At 48.2% G+C, this 26,203-nt stretch overlaps 1 protein-coding gene across 1 annotated transcript; it reads left to right on the forward strand.

Moving 5' to 3' along the window:
- Positions 1-1,169: 1,169 nt before the first annotated feature.
- Positions 1,170-25,947, forward strand: OC90 (otoconin 90). Its single transcript, XM_059902411.1, has 12 exons — positions 1,170-1,194; positions 4,089-4,154; positions 5,456-5,512; positions 7,779-7,953; positions 9,842-9,954; positions 11,909-12,037; positions 12,190-12,231; positions 13,496-13,546; positions 19,508-19,624; positions 20,256-20,427; positions 23,058-23,164; positions 25,655-25,947. The coding sequence occupies exons 1-12, from the start codon at positions 1,170-1,172 to the stop codon at positions 25,945-25,947; spliced, it is 1,347 nt and encodes a 448-aa protein (XP_059758394.1).
- Positions 25,948-26,203: the final 256 nt, after the last annotated feature.

A 26,203-nucleotide genomic window follows, 5' to 3' on the forward strand; every position in this document is an offset into this window, starting at 1 on the left:
TATCCTGTTATGATAACCTGTCACAAACATTTGTGCTTGTCCTGAGAGATTTTATTTTCAAACACAAACACCTAGAGTTAAAAAAAAAAAAAGTGTAACCATAGAAAGTTTAAGTGCAAACATACCCTTTTATATATGGGTTTAGATGTGCCATGCCTACAGCTCCAGTTTTGCAGGGGTGAGTGTGTGGTCACCATAGAGACTGCCCACCTCCCCAATTCGCCAATTCTTGGTCGTAACATTGTAGGAGGAAAGGTCTGTTTTTGAGGCCTCTGCCTGCACGCTACTCTCAAAGAAGTCTGGGTCTTCTTTGATGACAGGACAGGTTTAAGTGTGGAAAGGTTTCAACTGTAATTAAAAAAATGGAGTGTCAACCAGGAAAGTCTGGGAGAGGTCATACAGCTCTGCAAGTGAAGGAGAGACCGGGGAGGGGTGGTGGTGAACGCATCCTAGACAAGACACAGGTGTGTCTAAGGAAATTTGGCAAGGCCCCCAGGGAGGAGTCCGTCAGAAGAGTCCCGCGTCCCCCAGGAGCCCAGCCCACCGTGAACACCTGCCCGTGCTGAGCCGTTGGCTAGGAGCAGCCGTGAGGGATGCGGGTTGTGGCTTCTGGGCAAACACTGCCTTAGACTTCAGGGCACAGCACTTGCTGGAGTTGGAGTTTCTTAAGGAGCCTCCATACTGTTCTCCATAGTGGTTGCACCAATTTACATTCCCACCAACAGTGCAAGAGGGTTCCCTTCTCTCCACACCCTCTCCAGCATTTATTATTTGTGGATTTTTTGGTGATGGCCGTTCTGACCGGTGTGAGGTGGTACCTCATTGCAGTTGTGATTTGCATTTCTCTAATGATTAGCGATGTTGAGCACGTTTTCATGTGCCTCTTGGCCATCTGTACATCTTCTTTGGAGAAATGTCTATTTAGGTCTAGAAAGTTGCTTTTCTAAGTGCCAAATCAAGCTTCTTGCTATAGTTCACTTCTGGGCCAGTTTCCTATTAGCTCAGAGAAAACCTCTCTCTCCACTACGTTCACTGGTTAAAACAATTCCCTGCAGAAAGTAGGGTTTTCGTAAAGACTTTTGGAATAAATATTGCAGCATGTAAAGAAAAAATAAAACGAAATATAGTAAAATAAAATCCAGGGTGACTTTTTTTAGCTGCTCATGAAAATGCGTGGGCACCGATATCTGGAAAGTAAGTGGGAGTGTAGAGGAGCAAACACACCTGATTAGCCCATGTCAGTAATAAGATCATTCCCCACCCTCCAGAGCAGAAATTTTATTATCAGTTGCACAAAGGAAATACCAGTGCAGTAATGACCAAGGAGCAGGCCATATTTTACAATCGCTGCTTAAGTGGGCAGTAGATATTCTTAGCTGTTGGCTGGTATGCTAATTAAACAGTTCCTGAAGCAGTTGTGCCCAGTGTAGAAAGCGCCAGAGCAGTTACATGGGCTCTGTGGTAAGGGCTTGAACGGAACTGAAGTTGTGAGTCTCCCTCCTGGTCTGAAAGTCTACACTGTGCAGGGCACTGTGGCCGTACAGCCCATGGCGCTCAGTCAGGAGGGAACTCCTCTCCCTGGGAACCATCCCGAGAACCTGGAAGAGAGGAGCCGTGGTTGGAACCAAAAGCTGAGACGTGTACGTCAGCTCAAGCCCTGCCTGGCTGGCCTAGGTGGAGTACTGACCCCACCAAGCCCCTCTGCACACACCCAAAGTATCTTCCTTTCACCCTCAAACTAAAATCAGCCTGCAACCTGCTTTTGTTGCTGTTTTAATTTAAAATTTGAGCCAAGAGTTTAAAATGGGAAAAAAAATTTTACAAAAAATTCAGACTTCCAACAAATTTTTAAAAATTTGAGCCAAGAGTTTAAAATGGAAAAAAAATTTTTATAAAAAATTCAGACTTCCAACACATTTTTTAAAATCTGGATTGTGAGACTCCTTCCCCAAGGCCTGGGGCTGAGTGACAGCTGTCCCTCCCACTGTGACCTGGGGCTCTCAAGTTCTCCACAGTCTCCACCAATCCTTATTGTTTCCCAGCACTGGACCACTTCTCATGTTTACATCGTCTGCCTGACCCCTGGAGAGATGTGGGTGTGCAGTCTTGAGTCTTAAGAAAGACCCCTGTTTTCTCTGTCCTGGACCAGTACAGTCAGTCTAAACCTTACTGGGCTCTGGGCCTCCCATCTCAGCCCTTCCAAGTCATTCTTCATGGTTTCCTTTAATCCACTCAGCAAACAGTACGCCAAGGGAGGTGCTAGGCTTTGGAACTATGATGAGGTTCCTGCCCTCAGGTGTTCAAAGTCTAATGCCAGAGACCCACAGGTAAGGAGACCCTGAGAATCAGCGTGAATAGTACCACGGTAGAGGTCACCAGAAGGTGGGAGTGGGCATGAGAGCTCAGAGGGCAGGCAACTAGCCAGAGTCTTCCGACATGGAGGGAGGGAGAGAGGAAAGACTTCCACATGGTATTGTTAAAACTAAGCTTAAGTGGTGAGTAGGGGGTCAGCCAGGCTGAGTCATGGACAAAGTACTCCAGCAGAGGACATGGCCTGTGCAAAGGCCCAGGGGTCAGGGCACACTCATGGAACTGAGAGCAATTCTGGATGGTTGGAGTGTGGCATCCAAGAGGGATTGATCCCGGCTGTCCCAGCTCACTGCAGTCCCCCAGATATCAACCAGGGGTACAAAATGCACAGGACAGCCACAACAGAAAATTATCCAGCCCAAATGTCAATAGTCTTAGGCCGTGAAACCTGCTCTAAGCCAAACAGGGCCAACTGGGGGCATCTTCCTGAGTAAATTTAATCTAACATGCTTCTTTGAAGGACAACCCTTTGTGGCTTTCAGATTTGCAGGTTTCCAAACAATGTCAAACTTATGCGCCTGACTAAATTGACCACTTTGTGAAGAAAGACAAAAATCTTTCAACATTTCAGGCTACTCACATGCTGCTCATAACTGGGGGGGAAAGCAATGTGAGCGTGGACAAGTCTGTAAGCCCTCTGAGCCTCTAGGGAGCTGGTCCCTGGTTGAACTAAGATTCCAGTTCCCACCCATTTGTCCCCATTGCCCTAGGCTGCATCCCCATCCTCCCACCTCGATGAAACACTAACTGAAGTTGGTGGTAATATTTGGGTACTGTAGAAATCATCATTTTTTCCCCAAGCAACATTTCTCAAAGTGCAGTTTCTAGGCCATTAACTTTAAAACCAGCTGAGGAGCTTGTTAAAAATATCTATTTCTGAGCCTTACTCCAGACCTGCTGGATCAGACTTGAGTGAGGGCACAAGGATGGTACTTTTTACTGAGCCTGCATCCCAGGTGAGTTTGATGCTGATAGTCTGGGGGAAACCCCTGTCCTCAGTTATAAACTACTTGGCGTTTGGGGTCCTTTCCATGTCTGTTTTTTTTTTCTTTTTTTTTCTTTTATTATTTATTTATTTATTTTTTGGCTGTGTTGGGTCTTCGTTTCTGTGCTAGGGCTTTCTCTAGTTGCGGCGAGCGGGGGCCACTCTTCATCGCGGTGAGCGGGCCTCTCACTGTCGTGGCTTCTCTTGTTGCGGAGCACAAGCTCCAGACGCGCAGGCTCAGTAGTTGTGGCTCACGCGCCTAATTGCTCCGCGGCATGTGGGATCTTCCCAGACCAGGGCTCGAACCCGTGTCCCCTGCATTGGCAGGCAGATTCTCAACCACTGCGCCACCAGGGAAGCCCTCCATGTCTGTTTTTATTTCCACCAATCCTTCATCTCAAGTAACTCCAAACAAACATGCAATATAAGTTAAAATTGTATGCTTCATATGCAACAACAGCTTCAAGATAAGTCCCCAGATCTCCCCATCCCAAACCAGAAAGTCATTCCCTTAAGGCCAACTAATATAAAACACTGTGTTACCCTGCCACTCCTTTATTTTCTTCAAGAGGTGACCGCAGAGATCTGGCGCATAGCAGGCACTAGAAAAATCTGTCTAGAATTGAATTTCTCTGCATCCTCATTGCTTTCCCGGCCACCCCTTCTCAGCTCTAGCCCAGCACGTGGGCGGCAGCAGTGTGGGTGCTAAGCCTGCTCTCCTCCTCGATTATAGGGGCCCACCCTCTGGACACCCCACATCTTCCATGGGAGCTGCCTCCAGGACTCTCAGAAAATATCAGTAAGCATCCTTTGATCTTTTCTTAGGAGACCTAGCTGGGTAGAAAGCTGTCTAGGATATCGGCAGAGAAATTGATCCCTTCTGAATATACCCTAGAGCCGTTTACTGCTGTGGCATTTGTAGGTAAAAGTGATTTGAATAAGACTCAGAAGCCTCTCTCTCACAGTTTACTCTGGTGTCTGACCCACTGTTGGTCTCTCCTTTGAGATAAAGCACTAAAAACTCTCATCAAAGACACAGGTCAGCTGAAAGGGGAAACTAGAAGAGGGAAGTAAATGGGCTGATGAATGAGGGTTATGTAGTAACTGCATTAAACGGCAGGACGAAAAGAAAACTATGATGTATTTCAGTCCTCTGGTTATTCGAAGGGAGGGATCTGTAATTGTTCCTTGGGGAACGGAAGGTTTTCCTGGTGATGGATTGTAAATATTTCTCAGGTGGGTTCTTATACAGGCAACGCTGAAGAATAGAATACATCGTGAACTAGCTGACGAGGTTAACCCTGAGTTAAGTGTTCGTTTCTGACCTTTCAGAGAGGCGAGCTGAGTCAGCCAAACTATTTGTGCATGAGCCCACGCAAGCTAAGTGATCGGTCCCATCCAGACACAAATGTTAGTGGCCTCTCTCCAAATGGCATCACCCCCATGGGGAGTGCAGTGCCCACTAGGAGGTCTTCTTCAGGTAGATATTTAGACTCACAGGCCACACTTGGCTTTTAGAAGGATCAAGGCCAGGAAGCACTGTGTGCGAGCAGGCCATGCCGGCCATTCTTCTTTATCAAGACGAGCTCTGGCAGCAACCCACGCAGTAGTCCAGGAGCGCCTAGGTAACAACTCAGGTTCAAGGGAACGGGGCTCATGTGGAGCAGCCCCAGGACCCGCCCTGGCCTAGAAGCTTCACTCTCCAAAGGAGTCAGTATCCCTAGTAACCACCGCATAGGTGTAATTTCTAGGATGCCAGAATGGACATGCCCAGCTGAATGAGTCGTCACACTGATGGAGACCCAAAATGATGGCCTCCCACCAGGTGTTTGTAGTTCATCCGCAGTTCCTGCAGTCCAGATACACCTCACCATCCACGGGCCTTTTTTTTTACCGTTGAGCATTGTTGTCTAGCAACACAGTTCACGGTTTTTATCTTACCAGGTTTCCATGGTAACCTGTGTTACTAGAAAGTTAGCCCAAGGTCAAATCTATCCTTAGAGAAGGGGTTTTACTCACTCTTCCTGAAGGGGATGGACCGGGAAGGGAAAAGGGTAGACCTCAAGCCTCGCTAATTTATTTTCTCTTCCTTCCACTTAGACATGACTTTCTTCAATGGGGTGTTTAAAAATGTGGGAGGAGTGGCCGAAATTTTTGGTAAGTTAAATCTGAACTTGCTTTTATCCCCCAGGTGTCAGGGCATGGGGGGTGTGTGGGAAATCTAAGGAAATGACCAGGGCCTTGGGCTCTGCCCTCTGAGCTCCCGCAGCCTCGCCAGCAAGCTCCGAACAATGTGATCCGGGTCCTGATGAGAGTAGCGGGGCCCTTTATTGCAGGGTGAGTCACTGAGTGGCCAGGTGGCTTCGTTGTCCTTCCTTCATTCATCCTGGCCTCAACCTGGCCAGGAGGGGAATGGCATCCTTACTTTACAGGCAAGAAAACTGAGCCAAAGGAGTTAGGGACTTGCCCAATGCCACACAGCTAGAAGGGACAAGGTCTCCTCTGAGTCCAGAGCTTGGTCCCCTTCCACAAAAGTGGTTTTATTTTTCCTTCTCAACTAGTGAATATACATAAAGTTAAAGAAGCATTCCATTGATCAGTTATATATCTATTATTTGACTGTTAATCGCACGACATTACGATGATTCCCATCACTGATGACTAAAAGTACCCAAAATAAGATTATAGCAAGATGGACATGAGCAAGGTGACTCTGAACTGCTATGGGATTAGACAATGCTGCGCGTAAAACTGCACTTCAAATGTATGTATGACTAAGTGCAGGTGCCCTGGAAGCTCTTGAATGAAAATGCATGTTTCTATAAACACATACACATACACATAAACCTTAGGGTGGCTTTTTCCATCAGCGTAGAACCATTTATTCATGTTTCTGATTAGGCTGTGTGGAAACAAAAGGTGGGAAGGGAAGTGTGAATGAGGTAGGAAGAAACTAGAAGAGCAGTGAACAGTTGAGGTGGACGTGGTCCTCACAAACAACTTTGGATCTCCCCAAGCTCCCTACGACGACCCTGTGTGTTTAAATCGGTGCTATGGGGTCACCGCATTAAGCACCTGACGATCGTCCAATCAGAAAGGCAGAGAGCAGAGAGGGCGACCATGAGTTGTAGAGTCAAAAAGGTGGAATACTGTTTTCTTGCCAATTTTGTTTGCAAGAGCATTTTTGTTTAGGATAAGTCATTGTTGCTGGTGGATACCTCGGGCATGTCTCTGACCTTCTATTTCTTTATCCATGAAAGGGAGGTGACAGAATAGCATCTGCCTTACAGGATTAACAAGAAGTTTATGGGGGGGGAATTCCCTGGTGGTCCAGTGGTTAGGACTCCGAGCTTTCACTGCCAAGGGCGCGAGTTCAATCCCTGGTCAGGGAACTAAGATCTGGCATGCCCCATGGTGCTGCCAAAAAAAAGCAAAGCAAAGCAAACAAACAAACAAAAAACCCAAGAAGTTTATGGGATCATAGACCAAATGAAAGCTTTATAAAGCATTACTCACTCAATCAGTTTTAACTATTGTGCTGTTTAAAGCACTAACACACCATCGTAAAGCAATTATACTTCAATAAAGATGTTAAAAATAAAATAAAAAATTAAAATAAAGCACTTAACACAGTTTCTGGCACATAGCAGGTGCCCGCAAATTATTAGTGTCTGTACCCCTTCTCTTCCTGCACTGATTCATACTTCTTTATTGCCAGGACTGTATCATTAGGAATCCATTCAGCAAACTAATAGTGACTTAAAGAATAAAGACGTTTAATGATCTCACATAAGCCATCTGAAGGCACCAGCATTGGTGCAGTAGCTCAACACAGGTATTAGAGACCCAGCAGGTTTGTTCTATATTACCCCACTGCTACCCTGGACATAATAGTTTTTCAGCTTTAGGCTTGGGGCCTCATGGCTGCAAGGTGGTTGCTGCAATTCCAGCCAGCATATCCTCCCCATATTCAAGGAAGGAGAAAGGTGTAGCTCAGAAGGGCCCTCTCACATGCCTTTATGCTTTATTAAGAAAGAAATATTTCCCAAAAGCTTCTAACAGACTCACCCTTAGGGTTTTGGGGCCATATTTGGGTTTCATGCTCAGCCCTAGACTAGCCCTTGTCATGGAAGCATGGGATTACCATGATGAACTGAGAATGACTATTAAACATTCCCAGGGACTTGGGGAGGAGGTTACCTTCCTTGAGTGCTTTTCAGTTTTGTTGGTAAGGAAGAGGGATGAATGGCTGTCAGGTGGGCAACCAACAGGAACCACAGCTAGTAAACCTGCTTCCCTTCAATTGTCTAGAATTGTCCTAAGTACACAGTAGGTGCTTAGTAGGTGACAAGGCACCATCTACCCGAGAAGGGGGCTCCCTCCTCAACTCTGGCTCCTGGTGCACCCTCCTCCCCTCCCCCAGACTGCCTGGGCTCCCACTTCACCTGGCTGCAGGATGTCTTCACCAACTTCCCCGCGCTGCTCCAGTTCGTGAGTGGTATGAAGTGTGTGGCTGGTCTCTGCCCCCGGGACTTCGAAGACTACGGCTGTGCCTGCAGGTTTGAGATGGAAGGGCTGCCTGTGGACGAGTCTGACAGGTGAGCATGACCAAAAGGTGAGCTCGTGGAGGCCCGGCTGAGGCTTGGGCAGAGCACAGATGCGGAAAACTCCCTTGGCTTCGTTTGTGTGTGCAGGTGTATGTGGGTGTGTGCAATAAAATTTAAAATCTTAGAAGCATCCGGGGTTGGCAAGGATATGGCAAATAGCTACGGGTAGCAGGAGGGTCAATTAGGACAAGTTGGTGGTATCTGTTAGAGTTTTATGCATGTCACCTATAACCCAGTAACTCCAATTCTCTGTTCCTAAGGAACTCTGTGATCTTAGGCACGTTCTTTTACTTCTTTGTGTTCCATTTATTCATCTATTAAATGGCGGTAATAATAACACCTACCTCATAGAGTTATTGTTTAGGATTACATGACCAAATACAAGTTAAAGTGATTGGGATTCTGCCTGGCTTATTAAGTCTTCAAGAGTATTTGCAATTGATAACAATATTAGTAGGGCTGTAGTAGTAGTAGTGATAGTAGTAATAGTATTGTGGGAGTCATAGGCTGTAATAGTAGTAGTAATAGTAACAACATTAGTAGTTAACAATTGTCTAGGTAGCTATAGTAGTATTAATAGTAATAGTGGTAATAATAGTAGTGACAGCAGCAGCAGCAGTACTAGTAAACCGGTGGTGGTGGTGGTGCTGTTAGTAGTAGTAGTAACAGTAGTAGTAGAATAGTTGTCACAGTAGCTGTAGTAATAGTAATAATAATAATAGTAGTAATAGCATCAGTGCTAATAAAACTGTAATGGTGGTGGTGGTAGTAGTAGTAGTAGTAGCAGCAGTAGGAGTAGTAGTAATAGCAGTAATTGGAGCTATAGTAACTGCAGCAGCAACAGGAGTGTGGAACCAGGAAATTGAACCCACATCTCACCCCTACTCCAGGACCATGTCTATACCTCACTGGTATTATATTTGTGCCCAAATCCAGTGTGATAAAGTGTGTGCTTTCATCTACACAGACTCCCAGAAGATAGGGAAGGATTCCCATTGGTGTAAGTTGTTTCTGCACCAAAAAGGCAGTTTGTCATTTCTGGGACCATAAGCCAGCTCATTGACATTCAGAAAGGGGGAGGCTGATTCTGTTCCGGGCACGGTGCCAGAACCATTTCTGGGAATGTGTTTTCCTTTCAGGTCCTCCCTTACCACTTCCTTTAGTTATTAAAACACCCACAAACCTAGAAGTCAAAGAAATGAAGCAGTAATTCATCCCTGTCTGAATGATCAAAGCATTGATGGCCAGAACTGGCAGAATGGTGGGCCTACCCAATTTCAATTACTTTACACATTGCAGTTGATGGAGGTGGGAATTTCCAGACTCCTGGAGGACAGATTATTTCCACCTCGAACTTGCACGCCAGATTCCAGAAACAATTGCCATAGTTTATTGAGTGTCAACCACATGACAGGGTCTTTATAGACATTCTCTTGACTCCCCCAAATTCTTACGAGTTAGGTAATGTGAGAAACTTAGCTTGCCCATACAGCTGCCTGTATGTCTTCTTCTTTACATTGGTTTTCACTGCTTGCTGCATGCACTGCAAGAGCCACCTGACTCCCTTGTTTAGTGTCAGCCTCTCTCTGTGATCAACCTTGACCTTGGCAAGTTACAGAGCTTTATGTGTTTCACTTTTCACACATGTAAATGCTCATAAGAATAATAGCACTTGCTGCATAGGTAATATAATTCAAATTCAAATATCGTGTGTGTGTGGGGGGGTGGGGTGGGTGTGTGTGTGTGTGTGTATACACTAAGCATTTGGAACAGGCCACTGCCAGAAACCAACCAGAGACACAGAATGATCATGTGCTGCCTGCCCCTCTTCTGACCCTAACTCACACTCTCACCCTGACCCGTCCCCATCCTGCCACAGCTGTTGCTTCCAGCATCGCAGGTGTTATGAGGAGGCTGCAGAGATGGACTGTCTACAAGACCCCGCCAAGCTTAGCACAGATGTCAACTGTGTCAGCAAGAGTATCACCTGTGGTGAGCATCTCCAGGTGTCCCAGGAGGCTGGGCTGAGAAATGACAGTTCAGAGATCGCAGGCCGGGGCTCCCAGGGTCCGCCCTCATCATCATCACCATTGGCAACATCACTGTGTGTACTTAGAGCACTACAAGGGCCAGATCTATGGCATCTGTACCTTGCATGGAGTAGAGGCACAACAAATTCTTTTTGAATTGAAACAATGGCTGCTCAGCAGATTATCTGATCTACAATTTTATGCTTGTACCAAGCCTGGGCGCTTGAGAAGAGCAAATAGCTTACTACTTATGCATTGTGTGATTTAGGGGGAATACCCTGACCTTCTACTTAACAACTGGGAACCTCAAAATGGGGAGGAGGAAACCTGCTTCAGAGATTTGTTATAAAAATTAAGTAAAGGTAAAACAATGTTACATTTTAAAAATGTAAACAATGTTAAGTGTAAAACAGTTAATATGGTGACTGGCATCTGTTGAGAACTCAGTGACGGAAGTGGAGTCCACGAGGGAGGAATAAGGCTGGTGTGGCTGTAGGAATCAGGCACACACCGCAGTTCAAATCTCAGCCCTCCACATTACTAGCTGTGTGACTCCAGGAATTTTCTTTCATGTCTCTGGACAATCCCGGCAGAAGAAGTAGAGTAGGCAAAGGCATTGAGGGAAGAGGACCATGGCACGCTGGGGTAGTATATTAGGGCTTCCTCTCTGAGTGCCTGTTATGTGCCACGGATGTTGTACACAGCAACTCTGATCGTCCTTACAACCCTATTAGATGGGGGTCATTATCCCCAGTTTTCAGACAAGGCGAGGAGAGCTCAGAGAAATTAAACAACTTGCCCAAAGTCACATAGCTGCTAAGTGGCTAAGGCAGAGTTTGAGCCCAGGTTTGACTGGTCCCACAGTCCAGGTCACATGGGCTGGCTGGAGTTCAGAGCATCAGGAAGGGTGTAAGTTACAAGGTGAGGAACACAGCGAACACGAAGAAACGAGACTCATTCATTCACTCGCTCAACACATGCGCGCTGAGCACCTACACCAAGTGTAAGACAATCGCCTACGTGTTGGGGGTACCCTGACCTTCTGGAATTTCCTCTTGGTTGTCAGACACTGAAAATGTCAGAAACAAATCATACGGTATGTTAGATAATGCTAAGATCTGCGGAAGAAAATAAATCAGAGGAAAGGCTTAGGGAGGGCTGGGGTGTGGGTTCCTTTTTAAATAAGAAAGTCAAGAGAAGCCTCCTTGGGAAGATGACAGTTGAGCAAAGACTGAGAGGAGAAGGGATGCCAGCCTGTGGCTACTCAGAAGAGCAGATGTTGGAAGCAGCCTGTGGTGGACCCCAGGCTCCAGGTGCCTGGTGTGTTTCAGAAACAAGGGGGACAGTGGGTCAGAAGTGGGGAGACGGGGGAGGAGTGAAAGAAGGTGAGGTTTGAGAAGGAACAGGGGGCGGAGGCTTTTACTTTGAGTGCACAAGTTGCTCAAATTTCTGAACACACACACACACAAAGGTATAGTTTGACCTGGGTTTGAAAAGGACTGTTCTGGTCCCTCAGTGAGAAGAGGCTGGGCAGCAGGGGAGGAGGCGGGGGGACCGGTGAGGCCACTCACATCACCCAGGCAGGGGATGATGGGGGGTGGAGTGGAGATGGGGACGCATGTCAGACTCAAATAGGTTGAGAGTAGCCAGTAGGATGGCTTGGTGGATCCGGTGTAAGTGCGGGGGGGGGTGGGGTGGGGGGTGGAAAGGAGTGCCTATAGCTCCCGGGCTGGGCCCACACAGCTGAAGGGATGGAGCTGGCGTGGATGAGATGAAATTGGCGTTGATGAGACGAAGAAAACCGCAAGAGAATCAGGGCTTTGGGGGCAGAGCGCGAGTCAGTTTTAGAGTTTGCCTCACCTCTTGGGATTCCCAGTGAGCTCTTCCGGTCTGCTCTGCCCTTGCTCTGTGGACAGAGTCCGGGGACGCTTGTGAACACCTGCTGTGTACCTGTGACAAGGCTGCCATAGAGTGCTTGGCTCAGTCCAGTATCAACTCTTCCCTGAACCTTCTGGACACGTCCTTCTGTCTGGCTCAGCCTCCAGGTAGGAAGATCCGGGCCCTGCATCAGCGGTGGGGCTGGCGATCTGCGGCGGGAGCTGGTATGGGACCAGTCGTTGCTGCGTTTCTTCAGATGCCAAGTCCAGCGCCTTCTAACATTCTCCAAAACCACTTCTCTAATGTGCTTTCTCTTCAGAGACAACCAGCAGGAAAGAGCTGCTGACACTTCTGCCCAGAGGTAAGGTCTTCTCGGGAAGCTGCTCTTGTTTGGACCACAGGGCTCTGGCTACTGATGGGAATGGGTGGATACACCTCCTCCACCCGGCCTGCCTCACCAAAGCTGGAGTGACCCACGGCACTGAAGACATGCCCACATCCCCCAGCCGGAGACGCCATTACTTCTGATAAACTCAGTTCACACCCAAAATCAAATGGCCCTTTCTACGTAGACAGGTGTGAATTTAATCCAGTTAGGATGAAGACCCCAGGTTCTTTCTCTCGGCCTATAATTGTAAGCAGGACAGGGTCCAGTGCTCAGATGGGGCAAGGCCCCTCCCGGCTGGGGGCGCTCCTGGCCACTGAGGCCTCCTGGGAACAGACCGGCTGTCCCCCTCCTCTGCCCCCCAGAGCCTGCAGCCCAAGGAGCTGCCTGGATCCAGGTGAGGCCCCTTGAAGGGGAAGCTGTTTTCTCGTGTGTCACTTTTCAGGACAGGGTAGCCTCCTTATAACTGTCTACTGAGCTAAGCAAGGGATGATTCTGACTCTAAAACATGCATCTTATGAAAAAAGTGAGAGTTAAGTTTATGCCCATCATCCCTTGTCTGCCAAAGTTCCCACGATCTTTCAGTCCCGATACTGTGGGTACCTGGGGATGAGAAGTTCCAGGTCCACCTCGGCCAACCACCCCTCCTTTCCCGGGGCCGGGGTCTCTTTCTCAGAATTAGCACTGCAGTGTGTGTTGAAGAGGAAGCCGATATGGCTGTGTGTGCGTGGATGCAGGTGTGCCCGTGCCTATGAGTGTGCACGGGTGTGTGCACGCGTGGGTTTGTGTATGGGCATGTATAGGCTGACGCGTTTGTATGGCTGCGTGCGTGCGCGCGGGTTGTACCTCTATGGACTTTCTGTGTCAGCGCCCTTTTCTCTCTGCCATCTGCCTTCCCCTTGAACAGAGGTCTTCTCAAATTGGGACCACACTCCACAGGCACAAACCTTCGGAGTTTGCAGCCCTTTTGTCGCCACAGCCTGTGTCCAATGGTGTCGCCTTCCCCACCAGAACCCAGCCCTGGCTGGAGCCCCACCCTAGGGGGGGCCTTGCTGGGCACCCCTGTGTCCTGGGCGGTGTGCGAGAGTCAGAGGTATCCCGAGGCGGGACAAGCAGCCCTTCTGGGAACATCTTTTACAGCCCCTTATCCTCCCGCCTCATCCAGCCACCCAGCCTGTCCTTGGGGACCCTTGGCACTTGCATCCCTCACTCGTTGCTCCTGGGGGCTCTCTTTTTCCAGTGGTTCCCGTGGAGCCCACGGACTCCAGCCTGACGGCCCTCTCAGGAGAAGGTGAGCACAGGGGGACCGGTATGGAACCCAAATATCCGTGGGTTTTTTTTTTTTTTGTAGAGTAGCTTTCTTTTCTTTTTTTTAATTTTATTTTTTATTGGAGTATAGTTGATTTACAAAGTTGTGTTAGTTTCAGGTGTACAGGAAAGTGATTCATTTATACATATACATATATCTCTTCTTTTTCAGATTCTCTTCCCATGTAGGTTATTACAGAGTATTGAGTAGAGGTCCCTGTGCTCTACAGTAGGTCCTTGTTGGTTATCTATTTTATATATAGCAGTGTGTATTTGTTAATCCCAAGCTCCTAATTTATCCCCCCTCCACGTTTCCCCTTTGGTAACCATAAGTTTGTTTTCAAAGTCTGTGAGTCTCTTTCTGCCGTGTTTTGATTGTGCCAGCGCCTGCTTGCTGGGATTATCTCCCTTAAAATGCTCCCTGCCTGGGCTTACAATGGAACTGCCTCAGGAACATTCTAGAACTCCTCCTACTTCCTTTTGACTACCAAATCTCTTCTCTACTTGCTCAGCTTTCTGCCACACTCCTAGTCCCACCTTAGGAGAATTGTCAGATAAAACGCAGACCCCGCCCTCAACCATCTGACATTGAACTTCAGATCAACAACACATACTTTGTTAACATAAGTATGTCCCAGGATTTGCATGGGACTTACTTCTACTAAAAATGTATCTTTTGTTCATGCGAAATCCAAATAGAACTGGGCATCCTGGATTTTTATTTGCTAAATCTGGCAACTCTTCACCTCAGGGAGATCACGCTGCACACCCACCGCCCTACAAGTCCGTGTACTGCTCTCCTCTGCTGTTGCTGCTGCTGCTTCTGCCAGGTTAAAAGCAGAGGCTCATGTGTTCACCCCCAGCCATCCTCCATGTCCAAGGGCGTGTCATCCCCAACGGCTTCCGGACAGCCCGTGCCTTGGAGACCAGGTCCAGAGAAAAGAGGAAATGGCACCAACGCCAAACCAAAGCTCCACCATACGCCCTGCTTCCAACCGGCAGCCATTCCCAGCATGAGTGGCAGTGGCCACGCCCCTTCTAAATTGAGGCTAAGCTACGGGCTTCACGGCCCCGCCAGACAAGCACAAAATAACCCCAGATTCGTACATTTTCCACTTTCTTCAGCCTGAACCATCATCCCTTTGTGGCACAACCCTGGAAAAGACTCAAAGTAAATAAGGTTCCTCAAGGAGTCTAGAGTCTAACGGGAGGAGGTGAGGGGATACCACCCTCATCTTCGCTCCCCAGCGCACTCGCACTCTCCCCCTCACATCCATGACCTAGGCAGTGGCCACAGATGCCCTCAGAGGAGGGGGCAGCCTGAATGCGGGATCAAAAATCAATCATGCAGGTGCAGGTGGGACAGTTTGTGAGGAAAAGATCTGGGGTTTGTAGTTGTTCTCACCATCATGGGATGAAATTATGTTTTGGAGTCAGGCAGATTTGGGATGGATTCCCTGCTCTATTTTTCATCTGTGTGACTTGGGAAGTGTGGTTTAAGCTCTTTAAGCTTTAATTTCCCCTTTGCATAAAGCAGGTATCAGCATTTTTTTATGTTAAGGGCCAGATAGTAAATATTTTAGACTTCGTGGACCGGAGGATCTCTGTCGCAACTACCCAACTCTGCCATTGCAGCAGAAAAGCAGCCATAGACAATCTGTAACTGGATGTGTGTGGCTGTGGTGCCAATAAAACTTTATTTACAAAAACGGGCTGAGGGCCGGGCCATAGTTTACCAATCCCTGGAAAGGGATGATTATCCCGGTCCATTGTGGTGACCGGAGAATGAGACAGAGCATGGGAAGATTCTGGGCCAGCATCTTCTTCCAAAAATTCTAGTGAGACTATAAAAAACTGCACACAATGTCAAATCACATGCAGGATACTGGACGACTTGCCTAAAATACATAATCTCATTTAATGCTCATACAACCCTATGAAATAATTGATGTAACCTCCATATTGAGATGGTAAATTGAGATGGAGAGAGAAGTTGTCCAAGCCCAGAGCTGGGTGGTAGGGCTGAGATTTGAGGCCGCCACTGTCTCCATCCTTACTTCTAGACCTAAACTCCCTCTTCAGCTGCCTTCCCCAACAAAGCCATTCCAACCAGGGGAAATAATGGCCCTTTCTCCCAAAGAGGTCATTTGCTGGTCTCTCTGCCTAAACACAGGACTGGCGCTTATCTGGCCTCTTGTCCACTGACTTGGGAAGTAATGGAGCAACAACGTCCAGACATAGTCTGATCATATTGCCATGGGCCTTCTCTCCTCTGCCCAGCTAAGGTGTTGAGCTGGGTTGGTAATTGAGATGTGGTGGTTTCTTTTCACAGTGGCGGCTGAGACCAGAGCTGCCCGACTGACCATTCTCTCCAGGACAAGTAAGCAGAGGGGACTACATAGGAGGACAGCAAGAAACCCAGTGGAGAAATGCCACCTAAATATTTGTGTTCAGTTCTGGTGACCAGTTTTTGACATGGCCTGGAGGAAATATTATTATACCCATTTTGCAGATTATATCGGAAACTCGGGCTCTGGGAGGTTAAAAGCTCTGTCATTCAGCAGTGACTTGTAGACTGGTTTCTAACCCCAGACTTCATTCAGGCTTTCTGTTATACAACAGTGATTCATAGAGCACAACCTCCTACTTAAAAATATCTAGACTGAGATGTCATCAGAAGAATTAACATATTTACTTTGCTTGTGGTCAACAACCATGGCTCCTTCATTAATAAGTAAAAATAACGGATAATAATGGTTTACTAAATACTAAGAGTGACTAAGTAAACAAACGGATTCCTTGCTTAATAGGCAGTGACATTGTTGGGGACCTCCGATGTGTCAGCGGGTTCCTAGGCCCTTATGCACCTTCTCTGAGTTAATCCTCCCTCATCCTAGAGGCCCGTTGTTATCCCCATTTTACAGGTAAAGGAGGAGCTCTGAGAGGCGGGGTCATTTCCCCAGGGTAGTACAGCTTAGTATTCCTTTAGTTTTGAATCTGTACATTCTGCCTTTGACGAGAACCATCTGCCCCAGCTTAGAACTGCCGAGATTTTCTCTCTTTGTTGAGCATTCGTGTCCACATCAGGAAATTTCAAAGCCTATTTTCACATAACATCATCATAAACTTGGTCTTTGGCACATTGAAGTTAAGGCAGTTCCTTCCTTTCTGAAGCATTTTGGAGTTCTCACCTCTAGCTCTCTGGGGTACAGCCAGAAGGGAAATAGCCTAGCATAGTGGTTAAGTGGGTCAACTTTAGCCAGGTGGCCCAGGTTTGCACATCACCATTTCCTGGCTCCGTGACCTTGAGCAAGTGTGTCCCCTTTCTCATTTGTGAATGAGGGTGAGCATAGTTCTAACTCACGGGGTTGTTATTGAGTTAATGTAATCGAAACACTTAATGCTGTCTATGGCATGTAGTAAGTCTTAGTTCATTCTGGCTGCTATAACAAAGTACCACAGACTGGGTGGCTTATAAACAACAGATGTTTATTTCTCATGGTTCTGGAAATCCAGATCAAGATGCCAGCATCGTCAAGTTCTGGTAAGAGTCCACTTCTTAGTGATGGACGGCTACCTTCTCACTGCGTCCTCACATGGGAGAAGGGATGAGGGAGCTCTCTGGGGTCCCTTTTATAAGGACACTAATCCCATCACAAGGGATCTGCCCTCATGACCTAATCACCTCTCAAAGTCCCATCTCCAAATGCCATCCTATTGGGGGTTAGGTTTCAATATAGGAATCTGGGTGGGGGGGAAACACACACTCATTCTATAGCATACTAGAAGCTTAATGACTGTTAAACAGCAACAAATTCATTTCACAAAGAAACCAGGGCTCAGCAGCCTTCCTGAAGCCACACCACAAGCAACTGGAATCATACAGTTCTGCTGCCTTATTCTCCCCTGTTCAAAAAATGTGATTTTTATTTGTTTATTTATTTTCATTCAAATTCTGGAGAAGTCTGCTTTCTCAAAGTATTTCAACAGACTCACCTGCTTCCAGCATGACAAGTTGCGGCTGCGTTTATCAGCAAGCCTGAGTCTGGGGGTTTTTTTAACTCAGCAGGGACCCTGCCCTCACCAGCTCTCCTGGGAGGCGACCAGGGGCAGAGCAAGGAGCACGTTGCCTCCTGGGCTCAGCGGGATGGGAGCTGCCTCTGGAGACCAAGATGGGACAGAATGGAGTTAATGCTTACTTCCTCTCTCTTCTTCCGGGGACAGAACCAGGCCAAGTCCAGGAAGACACAGAAGATGCAAGGGCCACACCTTCTCCAGGTAAGCATGCTCAGCTTTGTGTATGTTGTATATATTGTTGTCCCCCATATATTTATGAAATCAAGTGTGTTCCCCAGAATGAAAGAAATCATTGAAGCCAATTTACTTTTACATCCCCCCGCCCAAAATTAGACAAGTGCAATCAGAAAATAGATCCATTAGTAGGAAGATATTGAAACCTACCTGCTAAAGAGATGCATTTAGAAAAATATAGAAAACTGTACTTAGTTGTCTATTTAAATCCACATTACAAAAATAGCTACTTTTAATATTTGAGGATGCTTTCTTCCAGTCTGCCCCAACCCACAGTGAGCACATCTGTGAACATAAATAAAATGAATTTGAGATCACTTGGCAGCCATGGTTTTGCAGTCTGAGTTGCATCACTTCATACAATGAGATGATATTCCCCTGACATGAAATATTTTTCTGTAACATGATTTTTAGAGGCTGTACAATGGTTTCTTGTATGGAATCCTATAAATTGTTTAATCAATTATTTCCAACATGTGTTATTATAAATAATAGATATGCACTTTCTTTATGCCCATCCACTTCTGATAAATGCCTAGAAGTTGAATTGCTGGATAAAAGGTATAATCATTTCAGGGCTCTCAATATGTTGCCAAATCGCCCTGGAGAAAAATTGAACCAATTTACATTCATATGCACACGCCAGGGGCCAATAGCGCCTACTATTATTTAAAAACAAGGAAACAAAAAACCTGTACCCATTTTTAATAGAAAATAAAGGTAGCTCATTATTTTCCACTGTTCCCTCTGATTCACCTTTGTGGGGTTGGAGAGCTGGGCAGGATACTAAACCTAGGAGACTGAGGTTACGACAGGACTACTAAAGGGCTGCTTCTAACCCATCAGGACTAGTGTTGAGCAAGCTGAGACAGAAGCCCAGGTGTATGAAGCAAACCAATATGGTGGATTTGGGGAAGGACTGCAAGTCAGAGGCCCAGGTCTTACCCAGAGCGCTGGGAGCTGAGCCTGGGTCAGCAGATGAGTGGGCACATAGCCTGCCGAGGCTCCCTTGGTCTGGACCACACTGGGCTGGAGATCTGGCCTGTGGGCTGGAGACCTCCCTGCCTCCAGCCAATGGAGCTGGTGGGACTGAGGTCTGAGAGCAAAGGGAGATCCAGACAGGGCCAGGGAGCCTGCATGGGGCAGGCAGAGCCACATCACGGGCAGCCTTGACGGCCATGGAGAGGACCTTGCACTTAACTCTGAGTATGAGGAGAAGCTGACGCAGTGCTTTGAGGAGTTTGCATTACTGGGTACTGTGAGTTGGCTTAATCTCTCCACCATTCTTTTTCTCTCTTCACCCGTGAGCATCATCGTGGACCTTCACTTTGCAGGCTCATGATGGTAAACACAGCACAAATACAGGCCTGAGAGGCTATGACTTTTCTCGCCCACGAGATGTCATCCAGGTGGTCTAGCTTGGGGTCCTGTCAGTTTTAACGTTATCATAGGAAATTTGGAAATTCTCACGTAGTGTCCATGGATCCCTGAGGCTCTGCCCTGATGCCTGCAGACCCAGTTTGAAGACACTCTCCCGATGCTTTGTCTGCATTTGGCCCTGACTACATGTCCATCTGCAAACCTCTTCTTGAACCACTTTTCAAATATGGACCATAAAGGTATGTGTTTTCAGGGTCTGCAGAGATTGTTGCCACAGCTAAAGGTGTAACCATCGTCCCTGCCGGCATTAAATCTTTGGGGTTGGCTGTGTCATCCGTCAGAAGTGGTCCTGAGGAGACATCTGGAAAAGGTGAGCAGAAGCAGGCAGAGATGTCTGTCCTCTCCCGGCCTTGGGATCCTCTGGTGAAGTCGTTAACGAAGCCCCTTCGGCTACCGCATCGTACTGTGACTGTCCCACTTGGTGCCACTAGGAGGCGCCATCCCTCCTGCCGCTTGAGCACTTCGATTCTCAGAGCGGGCAGATGAGCCTGCAGCCATCAGCTGCTGGAGGCCGAGCCGGGGAAAGGAACCCCTGACTGAGGACTCCTGTCACTCTTACTGGCCCTGAAGGAAAGAGCTGGGCGTCATCCGCAGCATGGTTTTGCTGGAAAGAATGAAACACTTGGGTTTGGATGGTTCTCCTCCTTGGCTGTCCTCCCTCGGGTGCCTTAGCAAAGGCCCCGCACCGGCAAGCAGCCACAGCCGGTGGGACACACAGGACTCTGCTCACGCCTGGGCAAGCCCTCCACGCATGCGGGGCTCTCGAGAGGGAGGTTGGGGAGGAGCCCTGCGCAGGCCTCCGGCTTCGTGGTTCTTCCCCCTCTGAACGGAGGACAATGGAGTTTGCACAGTGCCTAGCTTAGCACAAGTTGCAGGCTGAGGAGGAGGGGAGAAGAGAACGAGGGCAGAGAGAGAGACAGAGAGTCCTTGTTTCTCATCAGCCTGTGACAGGTTCACCTTCCTGCACCTGGGAAGCGGGGACAACGCTTGGGTGATGCCACAGCTTGGAGAGATGCTCTTTTGTCTGACATCCCGGTGCCCGGAGGAATTTGAATCTTACGGCTGTTACTGCGGGCAGGAAGGACAAGGCGAGCCAAGGGACGCTCTGGACAGGTACGGCCGGGCGAGGATGGCGGGTGGGTGTTGTTGATGCTGCAGCGAGAGATGATAGCCTTCTTCGACGTCGGACATTGCTTCGGGCTCACAGAGAGCTCGCTGAGTGGCGTTATTTCACTCAGGAGGGCTTGCTGCCATTATGGTCCCATTTTCCTGATGAGCAGTTGAGGCCCCGAGGCTGACTTGTCTGAGGTCCTTCAGCCACGAAGGGGCAGAGCCGGGCAGATCCAGATCTTTCGATCTGGTCTAGAGCTCCACCATGAATACTGCCCAGCTGCTCTAAGAGGGTCAATCTGCAAAGACACTTCAGAAGACCCCAAATCTGCCTATTTTGCAATGAGCAGCATGTAGAATTGGGGTCCCTAGTTGATTTGCTCTGCAGGATGACACACTGAAATGAGCTTCTCAACAACTTTTAAGTGTAACTGTCAAATGTTTTACCTACTGTTCTTTGAAGAATTTTCACTGACCTCATGCATTCATTAATTTATTCCTTCATTTATATAGGCATTCAGCCTACATTTGTTGTGCTTTTGCTCTGTGTTGGGCACTGTGCTAGGTGCTGGAGACATAAAAAGGATTAAACCTAAACAAAGCAGATTAAAACAAACTGCCTCTGCCCCATAGGAGCTTGCTGAGTGAAAGAGATGGACAATTCGACAAAATACCACCCGCTGTAACAAATGCAGTGGGGACACAGAGGAAACGATGGGGAACTCAACCTGGAGATGAGTTAGAGGAAGGTTCTGAGAGCAGAACTGATCAGGTTTAAAGACTGATTGCACGTGAAGACTCACCCAGTTCACAGCCAGTTAGAGCTCTAGTGAAATTGTGTATGCCCGCCTCCGATGTTGGGCTTGCCAGGGGAGAATCAACAACTATAGCTGAGAGTGAAAAAGACAATTCTTATTGTAGTTAACACAAAGGACACAGTACCGGCAGGAACGTGGAACATGTCCACTGCAGGTCACGTGGCGTCTTCATGGCTGTATGACTCACACACCCACCTACCTCCACAGTAGCTCTCCTGTCTCCACTGAACAGTCATCCAGCCCCATCATCCAACCTTTGCAGGGCATTCCGGGAAATCAGGGTCTCTGCTGCCCAGGCAGACTTCAGAAAATTTACTTCCCACCAGGTGATACTAAAGAAGTTTTTATTCTAGCAAAGTGTATACCACACTGTGGAATCACTGTGTTTTCATCATGGGGCTTGACAACATGCCCTCTACTCTCCAAGACAGAGAACCATTTAAGGATTGTTCCTGAGTCCACAGCACTCAGTGAGATAAGGCAAAATAGAAATCTAGGTAGCAGTAGTCAATGTGTCCTGTTGAACCCTATGGAAAGAATATGGGGGTGCTGTTGAAGAGGTTTCCTGACTTCTGACCTTATTTCACAAAAAATATGAGATTTGACCAGGCAGGCAAGTGAGCCATGATACGGCTTCCTTGACATCCATTAGGAAGAAATGGAAAAATGGAAAGCCATAGCCTTGACCAAGGAAGGATTAGTCAAAACGATATTATTTTCTGCAACGGTGTTTTTCCAAACCATGCATACTTTATATTCTGGGACACCTGAATGGTTTTCAAGGGTAGTTGGATCATATATGATTTCTGATTCACTGACTTTAGATTTTAACTATTATATTAACTATCCACCGCCACCCACCCCAGCCGAATGCCACACAAGATAGTGGCTCGGCTGTCCTAACAGCAGAATGGGGGCTGCAGTTCTCATCCCACACAGGCTAATGTGATGTGAGAGGTGGATTGTTCCTCCTCCGACTGCTGGCACCACAGAATGGGTGGTGAAGCCCATACGTGGCCAAGCACAAGCACTACCAAAAAGCCACAAGTCTGCCTGATCCCAGCTCCGGCTGTGGTCTCCAGGACCGAGTGAGAGTGATTAAAGGACAGGGGAGAGTTGAAAAGAGAGGATTTAAGGAGCAATTGTAGCCCCCTATTGGTTGCAGCCATCACAAGTTCCCTCGGGATATCCATCAGCTGGGGGGACACTGTGAGGCTTTATCAGGCCAGATGGGTGGGTCTAAAAAGCAAGAACATGATTCATTCTCATCTATTTCCTGAGGTCTTGCTCTTTGCTGGACACTTTCCTAGATGCAGTTCTTTATTTACGTTCGAGATAGTTACTCTGTTCTCTTTTAAGGCTATGGACAAAGGGGGTACCTTATGGATGTGAGATTAACTGTTCTATTATGTAAAAGGTTGGAGGGAGTGGGTTATTTCTAGCCCATATGGTATGCTAGAAGTGGTACCCCTTCCTCGAGACTCTTTATTTCCATCTTTTGGAAAATTATTGTAATAAATATGCAAGTCACCCATCTTTTCAGTCAACAGAGTCACAATAAAAACACCAAGTTTTTAAAAAAAGAGTAAGATACATCCAGTGTGATGGACACTGCCTTAGATGTGGCATCCTTGTGCAGTCCACAACCTGAACAACCATACATGGTGGCCCTTGGGATGTATATAAATCAGTCCAGTGGCACTGGAAAGGAGGCACTGGCTTCTCTCATTAATATAGGGAGTATGGGATAAGCAGGCCTGGAGTTCTGGGGGCAGCTGGGGGCTCTGGGCAGTAAGCGATTTTCCTTGCTCTTAGGTGCTGTTTGTCCCATCACTGCTGCCTGGAGCAGATGAGAAGGCTGGGCTGCCTGCTTGAGAGGCTTCCTCGGTCACCAGTGGTATGCGTGGATGGTACCCCCAAGTGTAAGTGCTGTGAGCCAGCATAGGGGGTTGTTCTTTCATTCAAGTCAGTATCAGGACCACAGCTCATCTTATAGATGCTTTCCCAAGCACTTGTTCATCTCTAATGTGATTTAAAACATTTCTTAACTTTGAGGCACACATTAGTACTCCTATTCCACTGAGGAGGAGACTCAAGTGCAGGAGGCTAAGTCAGCTGACAAAAGTCACAGAGCCAATAAGAGCAGACGGGGAACAATGTAAATTACCCATGCTTATTGAGTGCTTCCCATGTGCTCTTCTGAGTTTTTCTGTGTATTAACAGAGTTCATCCTCACACCAATCCTATGAGGTAGCACCACGAGACTTCCCATTTTACAGAGGCGGCGACTGAGGTCCACGATCACACAGGTAGAAGGAGGTGATAGAACTGGGGCTGGAACTGTGAAACCACAGAGCCTCAGACCCAGAACCGAGTCTTCACTGTGCCAGTGGGTCTCTTTTCCTGAGAAGCAGAACACTTTTCCCAAGTGAGGTCCCCTGAGGAAGCCCATAAAAAGGGGAGTGTCTCCGGCTGAAGGAAGAGGTGGGCCTGCATCTCCACTCCTCCCAGGTGTGGAAGCCGGAGGCGCCTCCATGGCCATTCAGGGCCTGGGGGGGGGAGGGGGGAGGGGGGCATTTGGAAACAGCCCCACCCCCAGGAGCCTCACTCTGCTGGGCTTGCTTTACAACTGGCTTCATCTCCATTCTCTGGCTGCATTTCCTCATGTACATCAGTGGATGTATTTCCCTTACCCTTTGCAGTTTAAAAGGAAATGGTCCCTATAGCATTTCTCGAGAGCCCTGAGAGGGCTTGTCTCACCCTCACTTTTTATCTGGGGAAGCCCCAGGCTGAGGCTTCAGTGCTACCTTGTCCCTCGGCCTCCGGGAATCCTGACCTTGGAGGATCCTGTGTGCCTCTCATCTCCCAGGAGGGAGCTCTGTGCTTTACATATCACTTACTCATTCATTCATTCACCCAATTATCTGCTTATCCAAAAAACCTCCATCGGGACCTAGAAACACAGTGAACAGACATGATCCCTGCCTCAAATTGCTCACAGCCCGGAAGGAAGAGAGACAAGCAAGGGACTCTTCTATTATCATTAGTATTGCTATGAGGTGGTACAGGTGCCCGGGACCATGGTGAAAGGGGTTTTGAGCCCGCGGAATACGGCAGCCAGGATGGGAGAATTTGGGAGAAGTTAGAAGGGCAGTGAAGGAGGTTTTCCAAGAGGTTAACAGGTTCCCAGGTGGCCGCGCTGGGTGTGGGTGTTCCAAGAAAAGGGAAGAGAAAGATTGTGGCCTTCGGGGAACTCCTGGCAGTTTGGGAATGACACGTGGTTCTGTATTTCGGGAAGAGATAGTGGGAGTCGTGGGACCATGGTGATGCAAGGTGAGGCTGGCGAGACAGGTACCAGATCACGAACCCAAGGCTGAAACATTTACATTTTGTCCTCTAGCGGGTGAGAAGCCAGGGTTGGGTTTAGAACCCATGAGTGACAGGATCAGATGATCGTTGTTGTCTGTGATGCAATCACGCCTTGAGGTCCCATCAGCTCAGCTAAAGGCGCCTTCATCCCTCTGGTCTCACTGAATCCAGGAAGGTTGTGTGTGTCGTTTGAACTTCTACAGGGCTTCCATGAACTGGTTCCGACCCTCTGTGAGCCCTGAGCGCGGTGTCCTGTAGCAGCTGCAGGTGTCAGGCTGTGAGAAATGGGGGCATCTCGGAACCTGCTCTGGGCCACCCCACATAAGGCACAGGGGCCCAAGCGCAGAGCTGCTCTGGGGAACAGGCTCATGTCTGGGTCCACTCTGCTCTTCCATGTCTCCTCTTTCTGCTTCCTGCTGTGGAGATGCAACGAGTATGTCAGGGGCTGATGTGAAGGCCAGGGTAGGAGACGTGGAGGGTCAGTGTGATGAGAAAAGGTCTGGTTGATGAATACTTCGCGGTAGGATCAGACAAAAAAACATTAAACAGACCAAATACGTCTTTGAAAACCACAGACAAGGAAAACGTCTGCAGAATGCTTGCCTATGTCCGAGCACCTTCACATACGTTATTTCCTTTGAATCACACGTGTGTTCTGCACGCCAACCCGCACTACATGCAGTTGAAACCTTCAAGAAATAAAGTAGGGTCACCAGACAGAGCAAATAAAAACACAGATAGCAAAAATATATGTATTTCCGCTGTGATAGTAAGAACCATAGGGTGGGATTCGATGGGAACCCACAGGGAAGACACTCCCTTTAGCCAGAGGGGCTGGAGGAAGCTTTCTAGACGGGGGATGCCGGGTGGATTCCTGACGGATGAGTATGCGCTAACCAGGAGGAGAAAGTTAAGAATATTCCCAGTAGAGGAATCAGTGGACGCAGGACCAAGAGGTGCCAGATGGAGCCGGGGAGCACAGGGCGGAAGGGGCAAGCATCCTGCGGTGTCTCAGGTCTGCTACTCTGTTCTTGCCCCCTAAGGTGTGGGGCAGAGCCTGTGCGAGAAGCTGCTTTGTGTCTGTGACAAGACGGCGGCTGAGTGCCTGGCCTCCACCTTCTATAACCACAGCCTCAAGTCACCTGGCAGACAGGAGTGCCAGGGCCACCGGCCGTCCTGCGAGGATGGCAGCATTTCAGCTTCGTCCCTTGGCTCCAGCTCTGAGGAGAACAGCGAGGAGGCCCCGCCCCCCAGGGAGGGCCTGAGAAGAACCAGGAGATTCCTGGGGAAGTCACTTGGTCTCCTGGGGACCAGGCCACAACGTGGCCCCAGATAGATTCCCAGAGAAAATGACCATCACACCCTGTCGTTCTGTCCCTCCTGCTACTGTAACCTCTCTGGGCCCATCTCCATCCTCTCTGTCCTCAGCAGAGGCTCAAAGCGGGGAGAGGCAGGAAGACCCTTGCACACGTGCATTGTGATGTTTGTCAGCTCACATCTGAATGTGTCTTTGGAGAAAGCAAACGAGGGGGTGGTTATACGTTTCCTGGAGGGCACTGTAGGGGTTCAATAAATATTCCCATCAACGTTTC

This window comes from Balaenoptera ricei, chromosome 17, assembly GCF_028023285.1.
Source record: "Balaenoptera ricei isolate mBalRic1 chromosome 17, mBalRic1.hap2, whole genome shotgun sequence".
In the NCBI taxonomy this organism is placed as follows: Eukaryota; Metazoa; Chordata; class Mammalia; order Artiodactyla; family Balaenopteridae; genus Balaenoptera; species Balaenoptera ricei.

Excerpts from the sequence above, each read along its gene's own strand:
- OC90 (XM_059902411.1), top strand. The coding sequence starts at position 1,170 with ATGCGTGGGCACCGATATCTGGAAA. Across the intron at positions 7,954-9,841 it reads CCTGTGGACGAGTCTGACAG|CTGTTGCTTCCAGCATCGCA; the intron begins GTGAGCATGACC and ends ATCCTGCCACAG. Across the intron at positions 9,955-11,908 it reads CAGCAAGAGTATCACCTGTG|AGTCCGGGGACGCTTGTGAA; the intron begins GTGAGCATCTCC and ends CTCTGTGGACAG.